We start from the raw sequence: 27,832 nt of genomic DNA, 5'->3' as shown, positions 1-27,832 counted from the left end.
TTCGGACATTTATATAGAACGATAACATAAGATCCGATGTTCCCGGATGACAGCAAGCGGAGATTGTAAAAATGGGGTCTGAACACGATGAAGTTAAACAACGAGATTTGATGTATAGACTGATGATAAGGTATCCAAACATAATATACAATAGTAGTGACAATTGCTGGTGATATGTGCAGTCATCGACTGTACAAATTGTTTTTATTGAATGGCCGAAGCGTTGGAACACTGCTGCATGTTAGCGTTATGTTGGTCATGTCTGGGGTTTGGGTTGTTGATTGTTACAATTTTTATCCACGTGTTTCTAACCTAATACACTCACAACAAAGCAAGACGCTGAAATGCATATTTTGTTTATTAATATCGTACAATAATGCACTTGGTAAACAATGCATATATTCGGGTCAACATGAATATTTTTAGCATTGATGAACAGCTGAAAATGAAAATAAGCCAATTCCGAATAGATTTCCATATCGGTTTTGCTTAAGGTAGCTCCATACTTTTGGAAAAACCCATGTCATTTTTTTCTAACAGGTCTTATTTTCTTGCATTTTTCATGTAGATTTCAAATCTGTAAAGATAAATGGGTGTTCTCTTTTTTTGAGATATTTGAGCTTGAAATATACCATCAAGGACATACATGAGAAGGATAAGTCACACTGGGTTTTGAGGGAGTACAAGGCAGGAGCTTTTGTGTTTGTGCACTGACCGTGACGTTGGGCGACGACTGATTTCCCTTTGATACCCGCCGGCGCAGCCTTTGATGTAGCTTGCGGGTGCGAGGGTTACCATCTTACTTTCTGAAGCGAGCCGTCATTTCATGAGCTGCCGTATTTTTTTAACGAAAATTTAAGACATATCCTTTAAATCTTCCGTCCTTAAAACAAGTTATAAACGTTGTGAAATTTAATAAACTTTACATTGGTGTTCCGTTTGACTCGATAAGACAAATATTTGTTGAGAAAAATGGTTTTTATTCCCGGTTCATAGGCGTCTCGCATGGTGTTTAGTAATGCAAAGAGACAGACACGAATCCTTCTCACTTATAAATCCTTGATACCATCCATGCAAATTTGCTGACCGAAAATAGAAAAATTCATAAAATTATGTTTTCTGTAATATTAGGGTGAATGTAGTCTCGATCCTGTTGTTTTTTTTATCCTAAATTTCTTATGATAGAACAATATACAAAACTATTTTATTTTTACAAATGCTAACTAATTTTTGTTATTTCCCAGGACCGTTTCTATACGTAATTACCATGTTTTGCCATATTTTCGCCCGTAAAAAATCAATGATTAGGCCAAAAAGGAAATGAAAACCCATGTCAATTTCACAATATTTGTATATGATATGCCCAAGGTAATATGTTTTACAAATATCATATAAAAACACGGGGTCCTTGATCAAAATTTCACAATTTTGTAAGCTTGAAGTTTGTAACTCGCAACCCTACCCCCATTTCATCCAGTGCTAAGATGGGTTATATTTGACTATTTTTTGAAAATCATGCCGCAAAAAAACATTCCACATCAGTTCATACGTTTTTGTGATATTATATCTGGTTTATGTCTGTTTGTTTTTATGATATTCTCTAAATTGTGTGTTTAAAGGAAATCCGTATGCGATTTTTTTAGAATTCCGGAATTTCGTTCCGGCCGGGTCCCGTCTTATGATTTATAGCGACGAACGGCACTTCCTGTGTTTAAAAATCCATTTACGACAGGGACCGCAAAAACCTCAGAGATAGCATATAATTTTCACTTCACTGCTTTTATTTGATTTATTTAATGATTTTAAACATTCAATATTATATGTAGATAATTTTCACCTATTGAAAAATTATCCAAGTGTGATGTATCGGAAACCATTCTGGAATTCAAAACTAGACTGGTTCCCTTCACTTAGTTCTCTACTCTCCGCCAGGCTGCGCTCCGCTCACTAGGGACCGGTAGCGGGTAACCATGATGATTTTTTTGATTGGTCAATCTACATATCCGGTTCGCTGGTATCAGTTTTTTTTAGACGTGGGAAACCCCTTTACGCACGAAGCGACGGATCTTAACGTAAAGAATGAATAATTTATTTGAATGATATATAAACAAAATTAAATAAGATCTTAAGTTTTGAAATCATTTCGTGCTAACAGAGTTTAGTGTGTTCATAGGAACGACGTTAATGACATTATTTTCTCTTAACGGAAGTAGCCGTCTCCATGATGACATATCATGCGCAGAAATGATGCGCACTACTCTGGAGTTGGAATTCTCACTCAAGATGGCTACTCGCTACCGGTCCTCAGTGAAGCGTATGCCAGGGAGGTAACCGAGGCGGGAACCAGTCTAATTCAAAACAACCTCCGCAACTTCCGGTATAGCGTCATATGAATTGGCGCGATTTTCAAAAGTATGGACAACCTTAAGTCGTTCCATAGACCAAACTAGACTAAATGTGGTATAGATTTAGTAAAAATATGCCATAACTGTGTAATAACACCAAAATTATTTTCCGATGCCCAAATTACACCCAGGGTTTTTGCCAGCTATTTTGTAACAGGAGAGGAGAAAATGTAGCGGCCAGACAGGGATTCGAACCCGGGACCCTCCGAACACTAGCCAAGTGCTCTACTGACTGAGTTACCTGGTCACCGATGATCGACCCAGTCCAATCCCGCTACAATTTTGGGAAAAGGACCCCAAGCAAAATTTGGAAAAATATCATCTGTGGTTTTTTTTTTAATTGGGCAAACATAAAAAGTATGACTTAACAATTATTTTTTTTTTTCAATTTTGAAAAAGTTCTGGAAAAAAAGTAGAATAAGTCTATACAATCTTTGGGAAATGTCTTACACATTTACAAGATATTGATATTATTATCGCAGCTTTTCACATCATATGGGGGTTGATTTACCACAATTGGGAAAATGTTGACTGAATTTGGGAAAATATATATAGTGCTATTTTTCAATTAGGAATGGGTCCTTTTACCAGACCCTACAAAGGCTAGGCCTGGCAAAAACCCTGGTTGGACCATATATCAAGCCAAAGACAACATGGCTATTTTGCCGTTTTTTAACAGATTTATGAGTTCCGAACAAGGGGAATAACTCTTCCATGCTTATTTGTTTATGGCACATATTTCATAAAAATGATATTTAAATGACTGTAAAAGTTGAAAGGACGTTGAATATTACAAAAAACAAAGCAGACACAACATTTGTATAACAAAAACGGTCTCAGCATACGACAACTTTGGCGTTGTTGTTATAAAGCATTTCAGTGACTATTACGTCCAAAACGTCGCCAGGAAAAACGTCATCACTTGCAGCGTAGAAAATGTTCATAGATAGAAAAAGATTACTTGAACTTTAAGAAAATTAGTCAAGGTACATAACAGATTCCATGTATGATGGAAAATCATACAGTTTTAATTTATTATGAGTTTGATTTATCAAATATTCAGACTGTCTAAAATTCGGAACTGGCAAAAGAACTGTAACATACATTTTGTGTAATGAAAATGGACGATGTGGTTTTAAATTTTTTTATCAAAAAAGGTGTCATAATTTTCAGATTGCTATATAACTGACTTACTGTAAGACGATGGCGATGATGTCACACAAAGGTACATCCAGGCGCTCAAAGGTACAACTCTGTATATCTGTACACATAAACATGATGGGAACACAGCCGCTTGCGATGTTTGTTTACATTTTATTGTTATAAATAGTACGGCAATCCTAGAACTATTGCATTATTTTTATTTCAAAAAGAATTAGTAAAGCCATGCACAAACAACTAGGCCTACCAAGTATCCTGAACCCAATAGAATATGTTGGTTTTGAGATACCAAAACAATATGTGGGTAAAGTAGGATTTACTTTACCCATTTTGTTTTGGTATTTCAAAACCCCCATATTGTCTTGTCTTAATACCGGTACATACATGTATCAAACAATTTACAATAATATTTCAGTCAGTTGTTTTATGATGGACATCAGAAACTGGCGGTATCTCTGTCGACACTAGTGAAGGCCCATCCAGCCTGTCCTCCGTCTGACCGCCTCTTCAAGGTGCTCAAGTATGGACTGGAGATTGAGGAAGGTATAAAACAGTTCAGTTATTAATACAATATTGTCAACAGATCACTGTTACAGTGTTTATACTAATTAAGGGAGCTCTCTCTTTACGATGGATTTTCATAGATAAACATATAAGCATTTGTTTTACTCATTATCAATTTTTATAAAAGAAGAAATATCAATTGATTAAATCATACATAAAATATTGAAAAAAAAAATCATTTTTTAGCTCACCTGGTCCAAAGGACCGAGGTGAGCTTATGGGATACCGCAGCGTCCGTCGTCCGTCGTCCGTCGTCCGTCAACAATCGACTTCTTCTCCATAACCGCTGGTCGGATTTCAACAAAATTTGACTGGTAGCATCCTTATGTGCTACTAACTGAAAATTGTACAAATGATGGGGCTGACCCCCCCGGGGGCCTGAGGGGCGGGGCCAAAAGGGGTCAATTTGGCTATTTCCATATAAACGACTTCTTCTCTGAAACCGAGTATGGGATAGCACCCATAATGCAATGGTAGCATCCTTATAGGGTGGGGATTCAAAATTGTACAAATGATGGGGCTGACCCCCCCGGGGGCCTGAGGGGCGGGGTCAAATGGGGTCAATTTGGCTATTTCCATATAAACGACTTCTTCTCTGAAACTAAGCATGAGATAGCACTCATAATGCAATTGTAGTATCGTTATAGGGTGGGGATTTAAAATTGTACAAATGATGGGGCTGACCCCCGGGGGGCCTGAGGGGCGGGGTCAAAAGGGGTCAATTAGGCTATTTCCATATAAACGACTTCTTCTCTGAAACCAAGCATGGGATAGCACCCATAATGCAATGGTAGCATCCTTATAGGGTGGGGATTCAAAATTGTACAAATAATGGGGCTGACCCCCCGGGGGCCTGAGGGGCGGGGTCAAAAGGGCCCATTTGGCTATTTCCATATAAACGACTTCTTCTCTGAAACTAAGCATGGTATAGCACCCATAATGCAATGGTAGCATCCTTATAGGGTGGGGATTCAAAATTGTGCAAATGATAGGGCTGACCCCACGGGGGCCTGAGGAGCGGGGTCAAAAGGGGTTAATTTGGCTATTTTCATATAAATGACTTCTTCTCTGCAACTAAGCATGGTATAGCATCCATTATGCAATGGTAGCATCCTTAAGGGTGGGGATTCCAAATTGTGCAAATGATGGGGCTGACCCCCCGGGGGCCCTGAGGGGCGGGGTCAAAAGGGGTCAATTTGGCTATTTCCATATACACGACTTCTCTGCAACTAAGCATGGTATAGCACCCATAATGCAATGGTAGCATCCTTATAGTGTGGGGATTCAAAATTGTGCAAATGATAGGGCTGACCCCCCGGTGGCCTGAGGGGCGGGGTCAAAAGGGGTCATTTTGGCTATTTCCATATAAATGACTTCTTCTCTGCAACTAAGCATGGTATAGCACCCATAATGCAATGGTAGCATTCTTGTAGGCTGGGGATTCCAAATTGAGCAAATGATAGGGCAAATGATGAGGGGCGGGGTCAAAAGTGGTCAATTTCCATATTAATGACTTTTTCTCTGCAACTTAACATGGGATTGCGCTCATAATGCAATGGTTACATCCTTATAGGGTTTGGATTCAAAATTTTGCAAATGATGGGGCTGACCCCCCGGGGGCCTGAAGGGTGGGGTCAATTTGGCTATTTCCATATAAACGACTTCTTCTCTGCAACTAAGAATGGAAGAGCACTTATAATGCAATGGTAGCATCCTAATAGGGTTGGGATTTGAAATTGTACAAATGATAGGGCTGACCCCCGGGGCCTTAAACGGCAATAGATGCGAGGTCAAAAAGGTCAATTAGGCTACTATTTTCATATAAATTACTTTGTCTCTGAACCTATGTATTGGATAGCATATTTGTATGGTATCAATAGCATCATTGTATGGTTGTGATTCAAAATTAAACTTTGGGAGTCAATTTTGCTTATTTTTCTAATTGTCAGAGTCTTGTGATAATTACTAACAAAAGACCAGGTGAGCAATACAGGCCCTCTGGGCCTCTTGTTTCTCAATATCATACTTTCCTAACTGTTCCTTAATTAAGCAAACAGTTTAGAAGTACAAAAAAATGTATTGAAATTATATTTAAAATGTCTTATTGCTCCATCAGAAATTCACGGGAAGGAGCTGATCGGATCTGAAAATGTAGCCCCTGGATCGGGAATCGACCTGGAATATGAGACGGACGGTAAGTTTATACGTAAAACTATAGATCTAGACTAGAAAAGCTTTTCAATTTTAGTCTTTATCAGTGGTTTGGAGAAAGAAAATTGTATGGTTTTCATTTTCAGCATTAGGCAAATATTTGAAAAATCCCTTATCTGTTTACAGGAAAATCATCTTGGTTGAAAAACTACTATGTCTAACTATATGTGTATCCTGCTTCTAACCTTTTGAAGGATCAACCTCTTATCTATAGAAACAAAGATGATTTAATTTTGAAAACTACATTGAATAAAATAACTGATATATATGATAGTAAGCAGTGTGTTGCCAATAATGATTGTTCTTTCTGTTTTCAGTTCAAACCATATCCCCAGAGGCTGCTTTGTATGAGACATGTTATGTGACGGCTCACAAAGGGCCATGTCGAGCTGGGGCCTTCCACAGTGGAGGTAAGTGTTATGTGACAGCTCACAAAGCTCACAAAGGGCCATGTCAAGCTGGGACCTTCCACAGCGGAGGTAAGTGTTATGTGACAGCTCACAAAGGGCCATGTCGAGCTGGGGTCTTCCACAGTTGAGGTAAGTGTTATGTGACGGCTCACAAAAGGCCATGTCAAGCTGGAGTCTTCAACAGCGGAGGTAAGTGTTATGTGACAGCTCACAAAGGGCCATGTCGAGCTGGGACCTTCCACAGCGGAGGTAAGAGTTATGTGACAGCTCACAAAGGGCCATGTCGAGCTGGGGCCTTCCACAGCTGAGGTAAGTGTTATGTGACGGCTCACAAAGGGCCAGGTCGAGCTGGGGCCTTCCACAGTGCAGGTAAGTGTTATGTGACGGCTCACAAAGGGCCATGTCGAGCTGGGGTCTTCCACAGTGGAGGTAAGTGTTATGTGACGGCTCACAAAGGGCCATGTCGAGCTGGGACCTTCCACAGCGGCGGGAAGTGTTATGTGACGGCTCACAAAGGGCCATATCAAGCTGGGGTCTTCCACAGCGGAGGTAAGTGTTATGTGACGGCTCACAAAGGGCCATGTCAAGCTGGTGCCTTCCACAGCGGAGGTTAGTGTTATGTGACGGCTCACAAAGGGCCATGTCGAGCTGGGGTCTTCCACAGCGGAGGTAAGTGTTATGTGACTGCTCACAAAGGGCCATGTCGAGCTGGGGACTTCCACAGCGGAGGTAAGTGTTATGTGACAGCTCCCAAAGGGCCATGTCAAGCTGGTGCCTTTCACAGCTGAGGTATGTTTAGCATTGGATCATTAATTTGTACTTGGGCATTTTAATTGTTTAAGTGAAATTACATATGTGTAATGAAAATCATGTATATGAGTGTGAAAATTATATATGTGTGTTTAAAATTACAGGAAAACTGATTGCGACCGGATCAGAAGACTCTTCCATCAAGGTATGAAATCCAATATTACAGTTAATTTAGGAGTGAAATAGTACACATAGATTGAATCTAGTAAGTAACAGTTATTCACGTATTCTCAGAAATTGAAGAATATTGAAATGAAAGATGATATCACTCAACAGTTTATGTGTCCATACTATTTACTTTACCTAATCCACACAACAATTAACAAAGAGGAACTCAATGGACTCTTGAACATGGATTAAAAAAAATCTGCCAACTTCAAAGTTTTTAAAAGTGTATACATGATATTTTGTTGTCTGCATAATGTTATAATGAGTATGACTTTATTTGTCAGATTTTGGATGTGGAAAGGATGTTAGCGAAGAGTGCCACACCAGCTGAAATCATTGCCATGGAAACCCCCCAGCAGGCCATGGAGAATCACCCAGTTATCCGAACTTTATATGATCATAATGACGTAAGGCCTTCCTCAAATGTTGTGTTTCAGATCTTTTATTGTTTTCTCTTATTCATTGATTTGAAAAAAAATACAGTTACAGGAAATATAGAGTTCCTTTTGCTTAATCTTAATCTCGATTGTAAGAAGTATTTCCTAAGAAATATTGCTGATGTATGATTGACTACAATTTCATCAAGAGATAAGAATTAGGAATAATCATTTTGTGTCTGAACTGTCGAAGACTAATGCTACAAAGGTATTGAAACCACAAAGAGATAAAGTAGCATTATACATTCAAATATGTGGGATTGGTATTTTATCTCTCTAATCTGTTTGCAGGAGGTGACATGTCTTGACTTTCATCCAAACCATCAGATTTTGGCTTCTGGCAGTAAAGACTACAGTATCAAGTTCTTTGAGTATTCCAAACCCTCAGTGAAAAAAGCTTATAAAAGTATACAGGTTGGTTTTTAGCCTAATTATCTGATATTGTGTGTAAACCTCATGATGGATTGTTTATATTATCTGATGCAATGATAAACATTTATGGTTACAAATCTTGTATGGTTATAGAAAGGTGTACCTTAGTAATTGTTTTCTGCAAAACACTGAGAAGTAATATTTTGAGAGCATTTTGAACACTTGAATAATGAGGTTTTTAGGTCATCTGACTCGAAGGGTTAGGATGACCTGTAGTCGTCACGTTTCATCCGTCGCCGTTCGCTGTCCACCATCCGCTGTCCGACGCCGCCGTGCTTTAACTTTTCACATTTTGAACTTCTTATCAGTTCTACTCGTGTGATTTCGCTGAAACTTGCATGAAATGATCCTGACATGGTCTCGACAAAGTGTTGTTATTTTTCAGGTCAATCCAAAATTCAAGATGGCCGCTACAGCCGCCATCTTGAAAACATATTTTTAATTTCTTCTCAAGTTCTACTGGTGTGATTTGGCTGAAACTTGCATGAAATGATCCTGACATGGTCCTGACAAAGTGTTTTTATTTTTCGGGTCGATCCGAATTCCAAGATGACCACCACAGCCACCATCTTGAAAACACATTATGAACTTCTACTCAAGTTCTACTGGTGCGATTTGGCTGACACTTGCATGAAATGATCCTGACATGGTCCCGACAAAGTGTTGTTATTTTTCAGGGCAATCCAAAATTCAAGATGGCCGCTACAGCCGCCATCTTGAAAACATATTTTGAATTTCTTCTCAAGTTCTACCGGTGCGATTTGGCTGAAACTTGCATGAAATGATCCTGACATGGTCCTGACAAAGTGTTGTTATTTTTTCGGGTCGATCCGAATTCCAAAATGGCCGCCACTGCCGCCATCTTGAAAATACATTTTGAACTTCTTCTCAAGTTCTACCGGTGCGATTTGGCTGAAACTTGCATGAAATGATCCTGACATGGTCCTGACAAAGTGTTGTTATTTTTCGGGTCGATGTGAATTCCAAGATGGCCACCACAGCCGCCATCTTGAAAACACATTATGAACTTCTAATCAAGTTCTGCTGGTGCGATTTGGCTGAAACTTGCATGAAATGATCCTGACATGGTCCCGAAAAATATTATTATTTTTAGAGTCGATCCGAAATACAAGATGGCCGTCACTGCCGCCTTCTTGAAAACACATTTTGAACTTCTTCTCAAGTTCTACCGGTGCGATTTGGCTGAAAACTGCAAGAAATGATCCTGACATGATCCCGACAAAGTGTTGTTATTTTTCGAGTTGATCCGAAATCCAAGATGGCCACCACAGCCGCCATCTTGAAAACACATTTTGAACTTCCTCTCAAGTTCTACTAGTGCGATTTGGCTGAAACTTGCATGAAATGATCCTGAGATGGTTCTGACAAAGTGTTATTACATCTCTGTTTGATCCCAAATTGAAGATGGCTACCATACCACTATATCTAATTAATTTCCTAAATGATTATTGTGAAGGTAGTCAGATGACCGTTTAGGCCCTTGGGCCTCTTGTTTTTAGACACAGGACAAAAGGCGATTAGAATAGGTCACTTGAGACTTCGTCTCAAGTGACCTATTCTAATCGCCTTTTGTCCTGTGTCGTGCCTTGTCCGTTGTGTGTTCGTAAACAATTTACATTTTCGACTTCTTCTCAAAAACCGCCGAAGGAATTTCAATGAAATTTTGCGCAAACCTTCTAAGGCATAAGGCCGATCAAAATTGTGAATTATATGACCCCCACCCCCCAGGGGGCTGTGGGAGGGGCCAAAATGGGTAAAATTGACTGAAATTTCAAAAATCTTCTCCTCCACTCACAGATGTGGTAGAATCAAATACTCTTCATAGATAGAAAGGTCTCAAGTCCCTCTACAAAATTTGTGAATTATATGACCCTGGGGTCTCCGGTTTCCCCTGGGGAGGGGGTTATGTTTACTATAGTTTATATAGTGAAAACACATTTTGGAGAATTACTTGGTCATTTATAATAGAAAATTAGTCAAATGTTGTCAGAATTATCCCTATGAAATGGCCATTGAATTCTGTTAACAAATTTTCCATGACTGACTCACAGGGGCCTTAGGGGCGGGGCCAAAAGGGGTCAAATAGGCTAAAACTTCAAAAATCTTCTTCCAAAATTCTGGAACTGGTAGAATTAAATACTCTTCATAGATGGAAAGGTCTTAAGGTCCTTTACAAAAATTGTGAATTATATGACCCTGGGGTCTCATGTTTCCCCCTGGGGAGGGGGTCAAGTTAACTATAGTTTATATAGGAAAAACACATATATGAATGTTTTTTGCTTATTTTTCGTAGGAAATTAGTCAAACTGGGTTAGAATGTTTAGCCTGAGATAGCATTTTATCGTCATATCCATATTGGTCCTGGCCGACCCCCAGGGGCCTTAGGGGCGGGGCCAAAAAAGGGTCAAATAGGCTAAAACTTCAAAAATCTTCTTCTGAATTCACAGATTTGATGGAACCTGATACTCTTCATAGATTGGAAGGTCTTAAGGCCCTTTACAAAAATTGTGAATTTCATCGCCCTGGGATCTCAGATTTTCCCCTGGGTAGGGCGTCAAATTTACTATAGTTTATATAGGAAAAACACATTTATGAACATTATTTGCTTTGTTTTCATAGGAAATTAGTCAAACTGGGTTAGAATTATTAGCCTGAAATAGCATTTTAACACCATATCCATATTTGTCCTGGCCTGGCCGACCCCCAGGGGCCAGAGGGGCGGGGCCAAAAGGGGTCAAATAGGCTATAACTATAAAAATCTTATTCTGAATTCACAGATTTGATGGAACCAAATAATCTTCTTCTTAGATTAAAAAGTGAAATTTATAAAATCACTGACACTGACTGACTTCTTGTTTGGTTTTGTTGGAATTTAAGCATAAGGTTTGGTAACATAATACACTATCAAAATGAAAAACAAAAAATAAAAATTCTAAAAGGTTCAACTTTAAAATTTATTCTAATTCGTAAATACTTTTTACAGATTTGAACCAACTTTGCAATGCTTTTCTGTAGCAGCACACAGGTGACCGTCAAGGCCTCTTGGGCCTCTTGTTTCTTTCTTTCTTGCGTCAAAGATTAATCAATCAGTTCATATTCTTCTAATAGTATGAAATATTACATTATCAATCCAGATATTTATATGACACAGTTTTATAAAAGAGTCAGTAATAAAGTTTCTCATTGTATTGTGTTTTTATCAGGAAGCATCAGAGGTGCGCTGTTTATCCTTCCATCCATCAGGCGAATACATTCTCTGTGGTACCAAACACCCTACATGTAAGTCTGCACACATCACACTAACACTTGTTTGTTTAGTTTAATGTCCTATTTACAACCAGAATCATTGAAGGACATGCCAGGTGGATGGAACAAAACTGGAGAACCAGGAGAAAAATCAACAGTCAGTGGTCAGTTCCTGGCAACTGCTCTACATGAGATTCAAACTCGCAACTCAGAGAGGATGGAGGGCTTGTGGTAATATGTCTGGATATCTTATCTATTCGGCCACAGCAGCCCTGACACTTTCAAACAATTGTTTTTTGTTTGTTATTTACAAAATTACAACTAGAGTAGCAAATTAAAGTAAAGTTTAACCTGTATATACATACCTTGATGCATGGAACTGTATTTGTAATGTAAAAATACAGTCTGTAGCACAAAGTTAATGTTAGTTATCCCATTTTGACACCATACTTGCCAACACACAAAATCCTTAATTCTGACCCATACTGATATCCCTATTCTGTATTTTATGAAATTTTAAGTTAGGTGTATATTCATTCCTTGTATTTGACTATTTTCAGTGCGTCTATATGATGTGAACACATTCCAGTGTTTTGTAGGACGACATCCAAGCCACCAACATGAAGGACCTCTGACAGCTGTAAGTCCTTTATACCTTTTACATTTGTTGGCTCCCACTCTGCATTGTTTGACAGTCATCAGTACCACAAAGACAGCAGGTTCAGATCCTCATTTTTGTAGTTAGAGAAATGTACAAATGTAGGCCAAGGGTATGGGTAAGTCCTCTGTAGTGCCTAACCAATCTCTCCCAAAGTGCTTTGCGGTCCTCATATTTCACCTATGTAAACATCCTAAAGGAATTTCAAGATTCTTGAAAAACAAATTTCATGCTCATACTAAATTCTTTAATGCATATTGTAGTTTCCTTTTGTATCATTTTACCATAAATGACTCGTATATAATGGGGGAAGGGGGAGGTGGGGATGGAGCGCAATGCATTTAACAATTGTCATGACGTAATACTCTATGACCTCGGGGACCGCAATGAACCCTGGGAGAGATTGGTGTCTCACTTGTAATGTTTTTAAAGGTTGATGTAAGTGTGGCGATAGTTTACAACATATTGGTCAAGTTTACCTGAGAAAGGGTGAACATCATTAGGTACCTACAGTTAGAATTGGTATCCCCTAACATATAGGTATGTGTTTAAGCCATGGGTTATCAAAATTATTGATAGCATACTGTTATGCCCTCACAATACAAAGTGTTGACACCATTATTGTAATTGTTTTTGCTGCAGGATTAATGATGTATTTGATATGAGAATCTTGTTTCCAGGTTAAATGGTGTCCCAATGCTAACCTGTTTGTCACAAGTTCGAAAGATGGAGATATTAAGATTTGGGATGGAGTCAGCAATCTCTGCATCAACACATTTAAAAAAGCACACGATGGAAACGAGGTGTGCTCTGTCACTTTCTCCAGGAACTCAAAGGTTTGTGGTTTTTAAATGGGTGAAAAATTACGTGTTTTGTACTCCAGTTTTCCTCTAACAACAAACCTGGCATCTTATGACTCTAAGTTGTGTTTAAGGGTGTAACTGAAAGAAATTATGTATTTATAATATACAATACATATAAATTCAATCTTCTTAAAGTGAATAGTCGGGCAAAGGAAACCAGTCTAAATGCGTTCTTTGGCCTTCCAAAAGTCATTGTATACCATAATGGTGGTCAAGTTCTGCTTACGGTGTCCAGTTTTGACCATTGAAATTTTGGGGAAGCCCCGTGTAAATTTAGCACAGTTCTAAATATAAATTCGCCAAACTCTTTGAAAACGAGGCTGCGTGGAAATGTCAACATGGACATGTGTTTCTCAGTCGTGTCGGTTTCGTTTCGTGTGATAAACCACTAATGCGGTATGCAAATTGTTGTTTTGAGATGATACATTTGATGCAAATGAAGTATTCTTACATTAATGACAATGCTTTATAATCATTTTTCGATAAAAGCATCTTGTACATATGGTACTGTATATCTTTCTTTTTTCCATGTGTAGCTATTTCTTCTGTATTTCACCCTTCGCCCAAGTCACAACTTCCCAATAGGTACCACTTTTTTGTTTAGAACTCAAATCAAAGACAGATGTACATAGTACTACATACTACATTTTAGTCTATGTGTTTGTAATCACTGTTACTACAGTATTAATACATAAATGGTCTATGTACAAGTTACACATAGACAATAAATGTGAAATTTGGTTCAGACAAAAAGATTTTTAACATTTCAGATAACTTGCTAGTTTTATGGTTTTATTTATATGTTGAGTCTACTCTCTTGTAAAGTAGAATTTAGAAATCCTAAGACAATGGTATCTATATTGCTATATGTAAAAAAAATCCTTATATTTTAAAAGTAATTGAAAAGCTATCTCACAAGCCCTGACAAACAAATGGGCAGGCATATGGATGCAAGAATTATAATCACTGGATCTAGAGGACTAATATAAACAAATATTTCTACAAAGTTAAACAATGAAAAAGTATTGCATCATAATGTTATTTAATGATTAAAGTTGAAAGGAACATTTAATAAATTAATACTGTTTAAATGTTCTGTTCATGATCTTCTAGGTCCATATTGGGAAAGTTTACTTTCAAGAGCACTCAAATCAACATTCTTCAGTCTTCATATGATGCTAATTGTATGTATATGTATACATACACTTGTATACAGGTCCAAGGGATGAACTTTATGTATTCATGTCACTATGCATGCATGGTGCCTGAAAAAAGAACCAACAATTTTTTATATCTGTTGAATGTGACAAAAATTGAAATGATCAATTTCAAATATATATAAATGAATAAATGTAGGTTCATTCTACAGGTTTTTTTTTTTTTATTTTAGAGAAAACATTTTATAAGTTGTGAATGTTTCACTGATGCATTTGATAGAATCAAATATTGTTTCAAAAAAGATACATAATTCATTATCTATAGTTCCAACAAAAATTCAGAATAATTATAAATGATACATGGCTGCAGTACATTTCAACTCTGTAAAGTTTGTCATATACACATGTACAAACACTATTTATTATTATGACCAGAAATAATACTGTATGTGTCCTCCAAATATATCTAAAGAACAAGCTAAAACCTACATGTACATATGTATATGTGTATATCAGAACATATACAATACAATTTTACCAATTAACCTACAATGTAAATCCTATATACAATGTATATGTATAACACTACCAGAACATGTATAGAACAAAAATTTACAAATTAAAAATCTATAAATATATACATCAGAACTGTATGAATTGACCGGTAGCATAATATTAGAGATTAATTGAAACAAATCTTAGCTTGATAATGCACTAGCGGTTACATTCTAACTGTACATGCATTACAACGGTACATTTTATAAATATACAGGGCATTCATTACCCCTAAAGAGGCCCCACTAAAGAACCGCTATTTACCCCAGGGTTACGTTTTACGCGATTGGGGAACAGGTATGAAACATGTGACCACTCATTTATGAAAAAATACTGCTAGGGACTATTTACATAATGATCAAAATACGAAGACTCACTCACTATCAGCTGAGCAGGGAGTACCGGGTAGTAGGCCTAGGTACGTACAGTAGCGGTCCGGAGCCGCGTGCTCGTTTGAACTGTTCTCTTCACTATAACAAGTTGTATTAACACTGTCCATGCGTTGTAATGTTTACCGAGTCAGTTGTTGGGATTGTCGCTGCTCCATTGCCTTTCCTTTCGCATTTTAGGTGAGTCAGTTGGTTGTTTTTGCGGAAACATTTTGGTTCAAAACTACGGTAGCCATGTTTTGTTTACTACGGAGAGTGGTGGGTGTTGCGCATGCGTTAAGGTTGAACTGCACTCATAGCCGGTCGGGAGGACTTTTAGGATTCCCATAGATATTATTATTTTCTTCGCATGTACAGCGATTTTGACGGAAATTTTTATTTTTCTAATTCATAAGAAATTATACCGGATATATTCATACCATTTTTACCGATTTTACAGTCACTTGCCCGACTATTCGCTTTAATGATAAAACAGCTAATTGCTTGTTTATCAATAATAATTATTGTAAATCAAAACAACTTTGTCAAAAAGTACCAGTAAGCAAATTTCTGTATTTGACAGAAGGTTTTATAGTAATCATTAGTATCTAAATTTAATAGAGCAACTTTATAGGGAATTGCTGAAGTAGTTTGTTTATGTATTCGAAAGTTTACTTTTAATAGCATTCTAATCAAATATCTTTTGTATCTTTTGAAAGTAAAATTTGGATGTAATGAAGTTTAAGGACAGTTTCTGACACCTGCTGTATTTCTCTTGTATGTTCATGACAATCAATTGCTTCAAACAACAATTTTTTAACATATGATGCATCCTCAGATTTTAAAGTTGTAGTGATATCCTTACCATGCACATATGTTATGGTTAATCTACTTGTGCTGTTATTACTTAATTTAATGAAGTTTTGTGACATACCTATGTTATAGTATGTGGTGTCTAGCGGTAAAGATTCACTGGTGAAGTTGTGGGAGCTGTCCACAAACCGTTGTCTTATTGTGTACACAGGAGCTGGAGCCACCGGGAAACAGCAACATCGGACTCAGGCTGTGTTTAACCATACTGAAGACTATGGTAAGTAAGAGTTAAGTACAAAGGAGCCAGGGCCACCGGTAAACAACAACACCACAATTAGGCTGTGTTTAATCATACTGAAGACTATGGTAAGTAAGACTTGAGTACAAAGGAGTCAGGGCCATCGGTAAACAACAACACCACAATTAGGCTGTGTTTAATCATACTGAAGACTATGGTAAGTAAGAGTTAAGTACAAAGGAGTCGGGGCCATCTGTAAATAGCAACACTACAATTAGGCCGTGTTTTAATCATACTGAAGACTATGGTAAGTAAGACTTGAGTACAAAGGAGTCAGGGCCATCGGTAAATAGCAACACTACAATTAGGCTGTGTTTAATCATACTGAAGACTATGGTAAGTAAGAATTGAGTACAAAGGAGTCAGGGCCACCGGTAAACAGCAACACTACAATTAGGCTGTGTTTAATCATACTGAAGACTATGGTAAGTAAGACTTGAGTACAAAGGAGTCAAGGCCACCGGTAAACAGCAACACTACAATTAGGCTGTGTTTAATCATACTGAAGACTATGGTAAGTAAGACTTGAGTACAAAGGAGTCAGGGCCATCAGTAAACAGCAACACTACAATTAGGCTGTGTTTAATCATACTGAAGACTATGGTAAGTAAGACTTGAGTACAAAGGAGTCAGGGCCATCAGTAAACAGCAACACACACAATTAGGCTGTGTTTAATCATACTGAAGACTATGGTAAGTAAGACTTGAGTACAAAGGAGTCAGGGCCATCAGTAAACAGCAACACTACAATTAGGCTGTGTTTAATCATACTGAAGACTATGGTAAGTAAGACTTGAGTACAAAGGAGTCAGGGCCACCGGTAAACAGCAACACTACAATTAGGCTGTGTTTAATCATACTGAAGACTATGGTAAGTAAGACTTGAGTACAAAGGAGTCAGGGCCACCGGTAAACAGCAACACCACAATTAGGCTGTTAGTTTAATCATACTGAAGACTATGGTAAGTAAGAGTTAAGTACAAAGGAGTCAGGGCCACCGGTAAACAGCAACACTACAATTAGGCTGTGTTTAATCATACTGAAGACTATGGTAAGTAAGACTTGAGTACAAAGGAGTCAGGGCCATCGGTAAACAGCAACACTACAATTAGGCTGTGTTTAATCATACTGAAGACTATGGTAAGTAAGAGTTAAGTACAAAGGAGTCAGGGCCATCGGTAAACAGCAACACTACAATTAGGCTGTGTTTAATCATACTGAAGACTATGGTAAGTAAGAGTTAAGTACAAAGGAGTCAGGGCCACCGGTAAACAGCAACACTACAATTAGGCTGTGTTTAATCATACTGAAGACTATGGTAAGTAAGAGTTAAGTACAAAGGAGTCAGGGCCACCGGTAAACAGCAACACTACAATTAGGCTGTGTTTAATCATACTGAAGACTATGGTAAGTAAGAGTTAAGTACAAAGGAGTCAGGGCCACCGGTAAACAGCAACACTACAATTAGGCTGTGTTTAATCATACTGAAGACTATGGTAAGTAAGAGTTAAGTACAAAGGAGTCAGGGCCACCGGTAAACAGCAACACTACAATTAGGCTGTGTTTAATCATACTGAAGACTATGGTAAGTAAGAGTTAAGTACAAAGGAGTCAGGGCCACCGGTAAACAGCAACACTACAATTAGGCTGTGTTTAATCATACTGAAGACTATGGTAAGTAAGAGTTAAGTACAAAGGAGTCAGGGCCACCGGTAAACAGCAACACCACAATTAGGCTGTGTTTAATCATACTGAAGACTATGGTAAGTAAGAATTGAGTACAAAGGAGTCAGGGCCATCAGTAAACAGCAACACTACAATTAGGCTGTGTTTAATCATACTGAAGACTATGGTAAGTAAGAGTTAAGTACAAAGGAGTCAGGGCCACCGGTAAACAGCAACACTACAATTAGGCTGTGTTTAATCATACTGAAGACTATGGTAAGTAAGAGTTAAGTACAAAGGAGTCAGGGCCACCGGTAAACAGCAACACTACAATTAGGCTGTGTTTAATCATACTGAAGACTATGGTAAGTAAGAGTTAAGTACAAAGGAGTCAGGGCCACCGGTAAACAGCAACACTACAATTAGGCTGTGTTTAATCATACTGAAGACTATGGTAAGTAAGACTTGAGTACAAAGGAGTCAGGGCCACCGGTAAACAGCAACACTACAATTAGGCTGTGTTTAATCATACTGAAGACTATGGTAAGTAAGACTTGAGTACAAAGGAGTCAGGGCCACCGGTAAACAGCAACACTACAATTAGGCTGTGTTTAATCATACTGAAGACTATGGTAAGTAAGAGTTAAGTACAAAGGAGTCAGGGCCACCGGTAAACAGCAACACCACAATTAGGCTGTGTTTAATCATACTGAAGACTATGGTAAGTAAGATTAAGTACAAAGGAGTCAGGGCCACCGGTAAACAGCAACACCACAATTAGGTTGTGTTTAATCATACTGAAGACTATGGTAAGTAAGAGTTAAGTACAAAGGAGTCAGGGCCACCGGTAAACAGCAACACTACAATTAGGCTGTGTTTAATCATACTGAAGACTATGGTAAGTAAGAGTTAAGTACAAAGGAGTCAGGGCCACCGGTAAACAGCAACACTACAATTAGGTTTAATCATACTGAAGACTATGGTAAGTAAGACTTGAGTACAAAGGAGTCAGAGCAACCGGTAAACAGCAACACTACAATTAGGCTGTGTTTAATCATACTGAAGACTATGGTAAGTAAGAGTTAAGTACAAAGGAGTCAGGGCCACCGGTAAACAGCAACACCACAATTAGGTGTGTTTAATCATACTGAAGACTATGGTAAGTAAGAGTTAAGTACAAAGGAGTCAGGGCCACCGGTAAACAGCAACACTACAATTAGGCTGTGTTTAATCATACTGAAGACTATGGTAAGTAAGAGTTAAGTACAAAGGAGTCAGGGCCACCGGTAAACAGCAACACCACAATTAGGTTACCACAATTAGGTTAATCATACTGAAGACTATGGTAAGTAAGACTTGAGTACAAAGGAGTCAGGGCCACCGGTAAACAGCAACACTACAATTAGGCTGTGTTTAATCATACTGAAGACTATGGTAAGTAAGAGTTAAGTACAAAGGAGTCAGGGCCACCGGTAAACAGCAACACTACAATTAGGCTGTGTTTAATCATACTGAAGACTATGGTAAGTAAGAGTTAAGTACAAAGGAGTCAGGGCCACCGGTAAACAGCAACACTACAATTAGGCTGTGTTTAATCATACTGAAGACTATGGTAAGTAAGAGTTAAGTACAAAGGAGTCAGGGCCACCGGTAAACAGCAACACTACAATTAGGCTGTGTTTAATCATACTGAAGACTATGGTAAGTAAGAGTTAAGTACAAAGGAGTCAGGGCCATCGGTAAAACAGCAACACTACAATTAGGCTGTGTTTAATCATACTGAAGACTATGGTAAGTAAGAGTTAAGTACAAAGGAGTCAGGGCCACCGGTAAACAGCAACACTACAATTAGGCTGTGTTTAATCATACTGAAGACTATGGTAAGTAAGAGTTAAGTACAAAGGAGTCAGGGCCACCGGTAAACAGCAACACCACAATTAGGCTGTGTTTAATCATACTGAAGACTATGGTAAGTAAGAGTTAAGTACAAAGGAGTCAGGGCCACCGGTAAACAGCAACACTACAATTAGGCTGTGTTTAATCATACTGAAGACTATGGTAAGTAAGAGTTAAGTACAATGGAGTCAGGGCCACCGGTAAAACAGCAACACCACAATTAGGTTGTGTTTAATCATACTGAAGACTATGGTAAGTAAGAGTTAAGTACAAAGGAGTCAGGGCCACCGGTAAACAGCAACACTACAATTAGGCTGTGTTTAATCATACTGAAGACTATGGTAAGTAAGAGTTAAGTACAATGGAGTCAGGGCCACCGGTAAACAGCAACACCACAATTAGGTTGTGTTTAATCATACTGAAGACTATGGTAAGTAAGAGTTAAGTACAAAGGAGTCAGGGCCACCGGTAAACAGCAACACCACAATTAGGTTGTGTTTAACCATACTGAAGACTATGGTAAGTAAGAGTTAAGTACAAAGGAGTCAGGGCCACCGGTAAACAGCAACACTACAATTAGGCTGTGTTTAATCATACTGAAGACTATGGTAAGTAAGAGTTAAGTACAAAGGAGTCAGGGCCACCGGTAAACAGCAACACCACAATTAGGTGTGTTTAATCATACTGAAGACTATGGTAAGTAAAGAGTTAAGTACAAAGGAGTCAGGACTATGTAGTAGATTAGTACAAGAGCAGGCACCGGTAAACAGCAACACTACAATTAGGCTGTGTTTAATCATACTGAAGACTATGGTAAGTAAGAGTTAAGTACAAAGGAGTCAGGGCCACCGGTAAACAGCAACACTACAATTAGGCTGTGTTTAATCATACTGAAGACTATGGTAAGTAAGAGTTAAGTACAAATGGAGTCAGGGCCACCGGTAAACAGCGACACCACAATTAGGTTAATCATACTGAAGACTATGGTAAGTAAGACTTGAGTACAAAGGAGTCAGGGCCACCGGTAAACAGCAACACTACAATTAGGCTGTGTTTAATCATACTGAAGACTATGGTAAGTAAGAGTTAAGTACAAAGGAGTCAGGGCCACCGGTAAACAGCAACACTACAATTAGGCTGTGTTTAATCATACTGAAGACTATGGTAAGTAAGAGTTAAGTACAAAGGAGTCAGGGCCACCGGTAAACAGCAACACCACAATTAGGCTGTGTTTAATCATACTGAAGACTATGGTAAGTAAGAGTTAAGTACAAAGGAGTCAGGGCCACCGGTAAACAGCAACACCACAATTAGGTTGTGTTTAATCATACTGAAGACTATGGTAAGTAAGAGTTAAGTACAAAGGAGTCAGGGCCACCGGTAAACAGCAAAACCTACAATTAGGCTGTGTTTAATCATACTGAAGACTATGGTAAGTAAGAGTTAAGTACAAAGGAGTCAGGGCCACCGGTAAACAGCAACACTACAATTAGGCTGTGTTTAATCATACTGAAGACTATGGTAAGTAAGAGTTAAGTACAAAGGAGTCAGGGCCACCGGTAAACAGCAACACTACAATTAGGCTGTGTTTAATCATACTGAAGACTATGGTAAGTAAGAGTTAAGTACAAAGGAGTCAGGGCCACCGGTAAACAGCAACACCACAATTAGGTTACAATTAGGCTGTGTTTAATCATACTGAAGACTATGGTAAGTAAGAAGATTAAGTACAAAGGAGTCAGGGCCACCGGTAAACAGCAACACTACAATTAGGCTGTGTTTAATCATACTGAAGACTATGGTAAGTAAGACTTGAGTACAAAGGAGTCAGGGCCACCGGTAAACAGCAACACTACAATTAGGCTGTGTTTAATCATACTGAAGACTATGGTAAGTAAGAGTTAAGTACAAAGGAGTCAGGGCCACCGGTAAACAGCAACACTACAATTAGGCTGTGTTTAATCATACTGAAGACTATGGTAAGTAAGAGTTAAGTACAAAGGAGTCAAGGCCACCGGTAAACAGCAACACCACAATTAGGCTGTGTTTAATCATACTGAAGACTATGGTAAGTAAGAGTTAAGTACAAAGGAGTCAGGGCCACCGGTAAACAGCAACACTACAATTAGGCTGTGTTTAATCATACTGAAGACTATGGTAAGTAAGAGTTAAGTACAAAGGAGTCAGGGCCACCGGTAAACAGCAACACTACAATTAGGCTGTGTTTCATCATACTGAAGACTATGGTAAGTAAGAGTTAAGTACAAAGGAGTCAGGGCCACCGGTAAACAGCAACACTACAATTAGGCTGTGTTTAATCATACTGAAGACTATGGTAAGTAAGAGTTAAGTACAAAGGAGTCAGGGCCACCGGTAAACAGCAACACCACAATTAGGTTGTGTTTAATCATACTGAAGACTATGGTAAGTAAGAGTTAAGTACAAAGGAGTCAGGGCCACCGGTAAACAGCAACACCACAATTAGGTTAATCATACTGAAGACTATGGTAAGTAAGAGTTAAGTACAAAGGAGTCAGGGCCACCGGTAAACAGCAACACCACAATTAGGTTAATCATACTGAAGACTATGGTAAGTAAGAGTTAAGTACAAAGGAGTCAGGGCCACCGGTAAACAGCAACACCACAATTAGGTTGTGTTTAATCATACTGAAGACTATGGTAAGTAAGAGTTAAGTACAAAGGAGTCAGGGCCACCGGTAAACAGCAACACCACAATTAGGTTGTGTTTAATCATACTGAAGACTATGGTAAGTAAGACTTGAGTACAAAGGAGTCAGGGCCATCGGTAAACAGCAACACTACAATTAGGCTGTGTTTAATCATACTGAAGACTATGGTAAGTAAGACTTGAGTACAAAGGAGTCAGGGCCACCGGTAAACAGCGACACCACAATTAGGTTAATCATACTGAAGACTATGGTAAGTAAGACTTGAGTACAAAGGAGTCAGGGCCATCGGTAAACAGCAACACTACAATTAGGCTGTGTTTAATCATACTGAAGACTATGGTAAGTAAGAGTTAAGTACAAAGGAGTCAGGGCCACCGGTAAACAGCAACACTACAATTAGGCTGTGTTTAATCATACTGAAGACTATGGTAAGTAAGAGTTAAGTACAAAGGAGTCAGGGCCACCGGTAAACAGCAACACTACAATTAGGCTGTGTTTAATCATACTGAAGACTATGGTAAGTAAGACTTGAGTACAAAGGAGTCAGAGCAACCGGTAAACAGCAACACTACAATTAGGCTGTGTTTAATCATACTGAAGACTATGGTAAGTAAGAGTTAAGTACAAAGGAGTCAGGGCCACCGGTAAACAGCAACACCACAATTAGGCTGTGTTTAATCATACTGAAGACTATGGTAAGTAAGAGTTAAGTACAAAGGAGTCAGAGCAACCGGTAAACAGCAACACCACAATTAGGTTGTGTTTAATCATACTGAAGACTATGGTAAGTAAGAGTTAAGTACAAAGGAGTCAGGGCCATCAGTAAACAGCAACACCACAATTAGGCTGTGTTTAATCATACTGAAGACTATGGTAAGTAAGAGTTAAGTACAAAGGAGTCAGGGCCATCAGTAAACAGCAACACTACAATTAGGCTGTGTTTAACCATACTGAAGACTATGGTAAAAAAAACGAGATATATGCCAGCAGATATGTGACACAGTACTAAACTGCCTTATATATATAATACATTGGAGTAGGTCATAATGATATTTCTTATCAATACAAACTTCTGTAAAAGCATTGTCAATGGTAAGTCACTTACCTTACATCTAGATGTCTGGGCTTTGATTCAAAGGCAACACGAGGAAATGTTGTGTCATATTCTCAACCAAGTGGGTCACCTCAGATACATCTTGTAGGCCTCAGTATTAAAACAAAATTAAGTGTAGAATAATTTATTACGATTTTTGTAGTCAATTGTTAATTTATTACGATTTTTGTAGTCAATTGTTAATGTAATACATATTTTTGTGCAGTGCTATTCCCTGATGAGGCTACAACAAGTCTTTGTTGTTGGGATTCCAGAAACGCTGAACGACAACGTCTCTTATCACTAGGTAATATACACAAAAGTTTTTGATATCATTTCTTTCTAAATGATACTTTCGTTTTTATTACAACTTTTGTGAAATATCAGAATGGAAAAATATTGAAGGTTCTTTATGAAAGAAAGATAACTTTGTGTTCTTTAATTGCCATACAAATCAAGGCTTCTGCATTTCTTTTATTTATGTTCTATGCAAAACAAGTTTTAAAATAAAACTATCATGAATGTATCAAATGAAGTGACAACATTGATATTTCTCCCATACTTCACAGGGATATCCCGTGGTTGCTAGGAATATCTCTATCTTACAAGAAGCGCTAGACAATAACGTGATGTCATCAATACATGCGACGCACATTGTAGATGACGTCATCAATTTTGACACATAACGACGTTTCTGCGTTAATGGCGCGATGAAAAAGCTGGAAACCAAGTGGAATTTCATCATTTTTCTGCTGTGTATGAGAGAAAAAGAATCAAACATGGGTCTGTGAAGTGGACAGGGATATCTCAACCCTCGTAAAAGATTTTGGCCGTCAACCCTCAGCAAGCCTCGGGTTGACCGGCAAAAATGTTTCACTCGCGTTTAGATATCCCTGTCCACTTCACAGCTCCATGTAAGATTCTATTAATCTAATTACATGTAGCTGTAACTTAGACATTCCTCTTCCACAAAAACAAAATTCTTCTGGTAATAGTTATTCATGCATGTAGCAACAGTTAATGCTCTAATGTAACATCTTCTAGAAAAAGGGGGAGGGGTGCTTTTAGGGAGAAAGGGGTATTACTAGATGATCATAAAGGATAGACGTCATAAATCTAAATTTGATATGATTGTTTGATTGATTTTTACATTTCAGGCCACAACGGCGCTGTCCGTTACATTGCTCACTCACCAACCGGCCCAGCATTCATAACATGTAGTGAGGACTTCAGAGCGAGGTTCTGGTACAGGAAGGCTGACACAGACTAACACAGACAACTTACTGACATCCTTCATCACACGATATCATCCGTCATTGATACATTTTATTTGTAGCATTTGTTGTGTTCAATCATTGAAACTGAATGAGTGTATTAGTATTGAAAGTGATTAAGATAGCTATCAAAGTAAGAAGATATTGGATCAATTTTAAAGGATTTGTAAATTTGTTTTATTTTTCTCATATAAAGTGGGGGAAAAAAACAAAAACAAAAAACATGTAATTCTTTTTACTTGTGAAAACATTAGATTTTGGCTATCCTTTTCACATTAATTTTTTTTGGCTTTACCATACATAGCCAACAGGGTTATATCAGGTTTGTCAAACTGGGACCATCCATAGAAATAAAATTCACACAGCATTGTATCATCGCTTTCATTTTCATGTACATATATCTGGAATTTTCTCGCTGTAATAGATGTTCAGATTAGATGGGACTTGTGTACTGAGACTTCTTAACTGTGAAGTTCAATTGTTTGATAAAGTGTAATCAAATCATCAGAGTACTTGTTTGAAAATAATAGATAGTTGTAAATATTTGATCTGAAATTACCAGATATGTCAGATTTTTTATGATTCTACACCAACTCTGTTTAAGGATTACTTGGTACATGAAAATCCTATTTTAGTAATATGGAGGCAAAACACCTTTTCTATTATAAACTACATGTATTAAAACACAATTACTAAACAGGGAATTGAAACCACCAAGTTAAATTAAGGAAATTCTAAAAACATTCTGATATTTGAGGTTTTGTTTACAATCATGATGAACAAAACAATTAAGATTTAGTTAGAGCTAGAGCAATGGAGGGTATTATTGTCGGGTTAAGCATCTCCGGGTCATAGCAAAGTCATGTCACACAGTTGACTTAAAAATGTGATATGGTTGTCTATACCATTATCAGTGCGCTCGTTTTCAGCGTTAATTGTGATAATAAGGGAGAATTCATTATTTGCACTTCCAGTTGAATGGAGGCAGTTATCGTCACATGGAGGCAGTTATCATCAGTCTTTGTTATTTCACCTATTAAAAGTACATTTTCTCACCTTGTGTCACGTATGTAAACTGATTCATGTTATTATTGCATGCACATACATCTGCAGGATACTGTTATATCGCGTACTTCATGCAGATATAGATGCTATAAAAATCCGTAGATGATATAAACAGTATTTGTCGATGACATGAAAGTGAAAGCAAGGTTCAGAATAGTTACATTTCTCTAATTCTCTGTCACATTATTTAAAACCACAAGTATTATTCCCTTCAATTTCATTCAATTCAAGTTTAATTTGAGAATTGTATACTGAGATCATTTTTTGTGTACATTTTCTATTTAATTTAGAAAACTGACGATAACTTCCTCCAGTGTACAATGTGAGTTAGTTATCGCCAGGCCCATTTACAGCATTGAAGTATCCCGGATGTACACAGAACGCTAGTCAATTTAGCAGACGCTCTAGAACTTGTCATAGATCAAGTATATTCTTGCATTTGTTTTACGATTTTGATCTCTTAAGTAAAAGTGTGTTTGACTGACCTTATTCGATCATGTAAGACGACCCGAAATACAGCATGGAAAACATATTAAAATGTTTGAGCATCAAAATAAGATAAGGTGAAGCTTTTCCTGACTGATGGTAGGGTCGGAAAGGTTGCAAAAGAACAACATTTTGCTTTGATGAAAAGTATAGCATCCGGACTGTACCATTTATCAAAATAATTTTAAATTAAGGAAAAACTGGCGATTACTACCTCCTGACGATAATACCCTCTATTGCTCTATTTAAAAATAAATAGCCTGTTTTGTTTGGGCAGGTGGATTGAAAGCATATCCTGATTTTCAATTAGACTTCAAGGTTTAACAGTTTAATTTAGCCAAGCTTATGTAGTCTTTATATGGAATATTAAGTTTTGAAATGCAATTACCCAGATAATGGGATTTTATATTTCAAGTTTTAAAATGTTAACACTTTGCATCTTCATATGATTTGTTTTCAAATTCCACTGCCGAAACATTTTTCTCTGGTAAAGTCTTTATTCTAGTGATGGCTTTTGTTTTGTACATTACTGGCTATGAACTGTGTATTTGCTGTATGATCTGGTACAATATGATATATGGTGCAATTTATATAGAAATAAATATGGTAAAGTATGAAACATTTTTATATTTCTCTTTTTACTACAGAATTTGTCAATTTCTGTCAGTTCATCATGCAGTTATTGTTATATCAACAAAGCCTGTGATTATTTGATTATCTTAATCAAGCTTCACATTAAAAAAGATGTATAGAAAATTTACAGAAACTGGTTAGGGTGTGTGTAGCCCATGAAGTTTATGAAAGAAAATTGTCTAGAGGTTCCAGTTCAATGACATGTAGAATGATTATGAAAATTTGGTATGACGGTTTAGGAACACTCCTGCAGCAAGATCAATTGAAACATTTCCAACATTTATTATGACAAAACAAAGAATTATCAAGTACACAGCCAATTGCACAGAGGTCATGGTCATTTAGTCAAAAGTCCTATATTTACTGATGAACTGTATAGTTACACGTGGTCAACTAAACAGAAAATACATTTACTGTGTCACATGTAGGGTAACTGGGTCAAAGGTCATTGAA

The 27,832-nt window shown here is 37.8% G+C and overlaps 1 protein-coding gene across 1 annotated transcript; it reads left to right on the top strand.

Annotated features, from left to right (window-relative positions):
* On the top strand, nt 1-27,365 carry LOC138316267 (cleavage stimulation factor subunit 1-like). The gene is made up of 13 exons (XM_069257888.1): nt 1-130; nt 3,982-4,109; nt 6,247-6,324; nt 6,659-6,751; nt 7,666-7,706; nt 8,014-8,136; nt 8,458-8,580; nt 11,823-11,898; nt 12,426-12,505; nt 13,204-13,359; nt 16,412-16,556; nt 24,148-24,228; nt 25,079-27,365. The coding sequence occupies exons 1-13, from the start codon at nt 72-74 to the stop codon at nt 25,189-25,191; spliced, it is 1,296 nt and encodes a 431-aa protein (XP_069113989.1). The 5' UTR covers nt 1-71; the 3' UTR covers nt 25,192-27,365.
* The last annotated feature ends 467 nt before the right edge of the window (nt 27,366-27,832 follow it).

This window comes from Argopecten irradians, chromosome 1 (assembly GCF_041381155.1).
Source record: "Argopecten irradians isolate NY chromosome 1, Ai_NY, whole genome shotgun sequence".
Taxonomy (NCBI): domain Eukaryota; kingdom Metazoa; phylum Mollusca; class Bivalvia; order Pectinida; family Pectinidae; genus Argopecten; species Argopecten irradians.
The sequence above is the reverse complement of the archived record's forward strand: the minus strand, read 5'-3'. Positions and strand labels throughout refer to the sequence as shown.